The sequence below is a fragment of the Myotis davidii genome, unplaced genomic scaffold (genome assembly GCF_000327345.1).
Source record: "Myotis davidii unplaced genomic scaffold, ASM32734v1 scaffold199, whole genome shotgun sequence".
Classification (NCBI taxonomy): Eukaryota; Metazoa; Chordata; class Mammalia; order Chiroptera; family Vespertilionidae; genus Myotis; species Myotis davidii.
The window spans coordinates 4,059,665-4,062,841 of NW_006290680.1; the positions used below are offsets into that span (position 1 = coordinate 4,059,665).

General features: G+C 44.3%; 1 protein-coding gene across 4 annotated transcripts in view; it reads left to right on the top strand.

Annotated features, from left to right (window-relative positions):
- HNF4A (hepatocyte nuclear factor 4 alpha) overlaps positions 1-3,177 on the top strand; it is a 26,782-nt gene that overhangs the window by 16,959 nt on the left and 6,646 nt on the right. For 2 of the 4 annotated variants that reach the window (XM_006763770.1, XM_006763768.1), the window contains exon 8: positions 2,570-2,836. In XM_006763770.1, the coding sequence (XP_006763833.1) occupies positions 2,570-2,836 (267 nt within the window). The remainder of the gene's footprint in view (positions 1-2,569; positions 2,837-3,177) is intronic. The other 2 variants (XM_006763769.1, XM_006763771.1) reach the window with 1 other exon arrangement.

Here is a 3,177-nt window from a genome sequence, read left to right on the forward strand (position 1 = left end):
CTCTTTCATCCTGTCTTCCTTCTTTTCTTTCCTTTTATCTTCTTTTCCTCAAAAGGGGATGGGGAAGCTACATTGGGTGTACCCTTACTCCCAGCAAAATAATATGTGCACATACTTAAAATGCGAATATTCCTCTCTACTCCACTTTTCCTGCTAAAGCCTACTCCTCAGAACCATTTCTGATTCGTTATCATTTCTTCTGGCCATTACCTCGAGCTCAAAATAAAATGCTAAGCCTGCTCTCTCTTGCTTTATCTTTTTTAGGTCGTATTTTTCCTCCTAGGCTAGCGGAGGGTTTCACTTCTTTTATCACCATTCCTATTCTCCTCCATCCTCTTAATATATTTTTCTGGCTATTTTAGTGTCTCTATTGGTCACCTTTATAATGTTTGTTATGTGCTTATGCCTTTATTTCTTGTCCTATCAACTGTGGAGAGTATTTTCTAACCCTTCATGTAGCATGTAGTCCCCCTTATCCATAATTTTGTTTTCTGTGGTTTCAGTTACCTGTGGTCAAATTCCAGGAATAAACAATTCATAAGTTTACAATTGCACGATGTTCTGAGTAGTGTGATGAAATCTTGCACCCTCCTGCTCCGTCCCACCTGGGATGTGAATCATCCCCTTTTCCAGCGTATTCACTCCGCATATGCTATCTGCCTATTAGTCACTTGGTAACCAACACGGTTATCAGATCCACTGTCCCTGTATTGCAGTCCTTGTGGTCAAGTCATCCTATTTTACGAAATAATGCCCCTAAAGTGCAAGAGTAGTGATGCTGGCAATTTGGACATTCCAAAGAGAAGCCCTAGAAGTACTTTCTTTAAGTGAAAAGATGAGTACAGTTTAATAAGATATCGAGATAGAAAGAGAGAGAGCACATTCACATAACTTTTATTACAATGTATTGTAGTAAGTGTTCAATTTTAGTATTTATTAGTTATTGGCATTCATCTCTTACTGTGCCTAATTTATCAATTAAACTTCATGATTGGTATGTATGTGTAGGAAAAAATATAGTCTCTAACATGGTATATAAAGGGTTCAGTTCTGTTTGTGGTTTTAGGCATCCACTGGGGACCTTGGACTGCATCTCCTGCAGATAAGTGGGGACTACTGTACTGCATCCGCACCCTTCCCTTCAGCTCTGACTCTCCTCTCCCCATTCCATTTACTGACTTTCCACCTGTATTTGTAGTTATGTCTGTGCAAAGCCTGATTTTACTTTACAATGTCAAGATTCCTGGGCCCCCAAAGGTTTGCCTGCTTCCTTTCCTCCTTACATGTCAGAGAACACCTACTGTGTGACAGGTACTGTCTTAGGCCCCACCTGTATGAAGATCACTTCTAGTAATAGTAGTAATGAAGAGGGAGATCATCACCATTTGTGGAATGCTCTTTAAGACACTCTTCTAAACACTCTGTGTGGATCATCCCATTTACTACTTGCAACATGGTACCTGTGAGATGGGAATTACTATCTCCATTTTACAGATTAGAAAACTGAGGCACAGGGAAGTCAATTAATTTGCCCAAGGTCACACAACCAGGAAATGGCAGAGCTCGGATTTGAACTTCAGACTATTCAGATCTCAAGCCCATGTTCTTACCTACCACATGCTATTTCCCATTTTCTAAAGGGTAAGAGTGCTACCTCTAGTTTCCTTGAGAGTCTGGCCCAGGCTATATCCCCTGCAGCACTCAGCACAGGGCTAGACAGAGTAAATGGCTCAGTAAAGTGTGCAGGATTACTGACGCTGAGTCAGGGTCAGTAACCTGGCTTGGAGGGGCAGGTGACCTATAATAGGGCCTGGCATGTAGGTGGTGTTCAATAGAGTTTGTTGACTGAGTAAAAGAATGCACAAACATGGTTAGTGGAGAGCACCCTGGACTGGATGTGTGGGTGAAATTCTCTTTCTGCCACTTACATTAGGAAATAAGTGCATTACCTCCATGAAGTCTGAGATTATCCATTGGACGACTACTTGAGTCCCCATCTTAAGAATGAAGATCTAGAATTTATCCATTGATTTTTTTTCCCATTCATTTATCCTTCTATCCATCTACCTATCCTTTCATCTATTCAACAAATACTGACTGTGCATGGTACTAGGTGGCGGGTTTAAAATGACAAATGATATCTATGCCTTCCTGCCCAGAACTCACATCTAGTGCAAGAGACAATTGCCTCCTGTGCAGTCAGTAGTAACGGAACAGCCACAGGAATTTGGGAACATGATGGACACATAATGCAGACTTGGGGAGGGTAGAATGGAGAAGGCTTCTTGGTGGAGGTAAAACCTAAGCTGAGACCCTAAGATGACACAGGCAAGGGAGCAGAGATACAGCTCTAAGGCAGTAGAGGCAATGTGTGCTGAGATCTGGACAGTGGGAACTCAACTGGGAGTCAGGAGCCCTGAATCCTCATCCCAGCACTGCTGAGGATTCCCTGTGTGACCTTGAGTCCCCCTATGCGGACCCCATGAGTCAGGGGAAGTCTGGGTCCTGACTCCCCAGATGCTCTAACTGGGCCCCACTGTCCTCCCTTGCCCACCCCCTCCTGTTGCAGATGCTAAAGGTTTGAGTGACCCGGGTAAGATCAAGAGGCTGCGGTCCCAGGTGCAGGTGAGCCTGGAGGACTACATCAACGACCGCCAGTATGACTCACGTGGCCGCTTCGGCGAGCTGCTGTTGCTGCTGCCCACCCTGCAGAGCATCACCTGGCAGATGATTGAGCAGATCCAGTTCATCAAGCTCTTCGGCATGGCCAAGATCGACAACCTGCTGCAGGAGATGCTGCTGGGAGGTCCGTGCCCCGCCCCGGAGGGGCAGAGAGGTGGGCGGGGGCAGGGGTCTCTCCAAGAGAAGGGGCCTCTTTTGACAGATTGGCCAAGGGAGATTTCTCCGAAGTGGTGACTTTTGTGCTTAGACCAGAGGGGTGAAAGGAAATAGAGTATTCAAAAGTCAAGAGAAAAACATTCTAGACCAGTGGTTCTCAACCGTCCTAATGCCGCGACCCTTTCATACAGTTCCTCATGTTGTGGTGACCCACAACCATAAAATTATTTTCGTTGCTACTTCATAACTGTAATTTCGCTACTGTTATGAATCATAATTTTAATATCTGATATGCAGGATGTATTTTCATTGTTACAAATTGAACATAATTAAAGCATA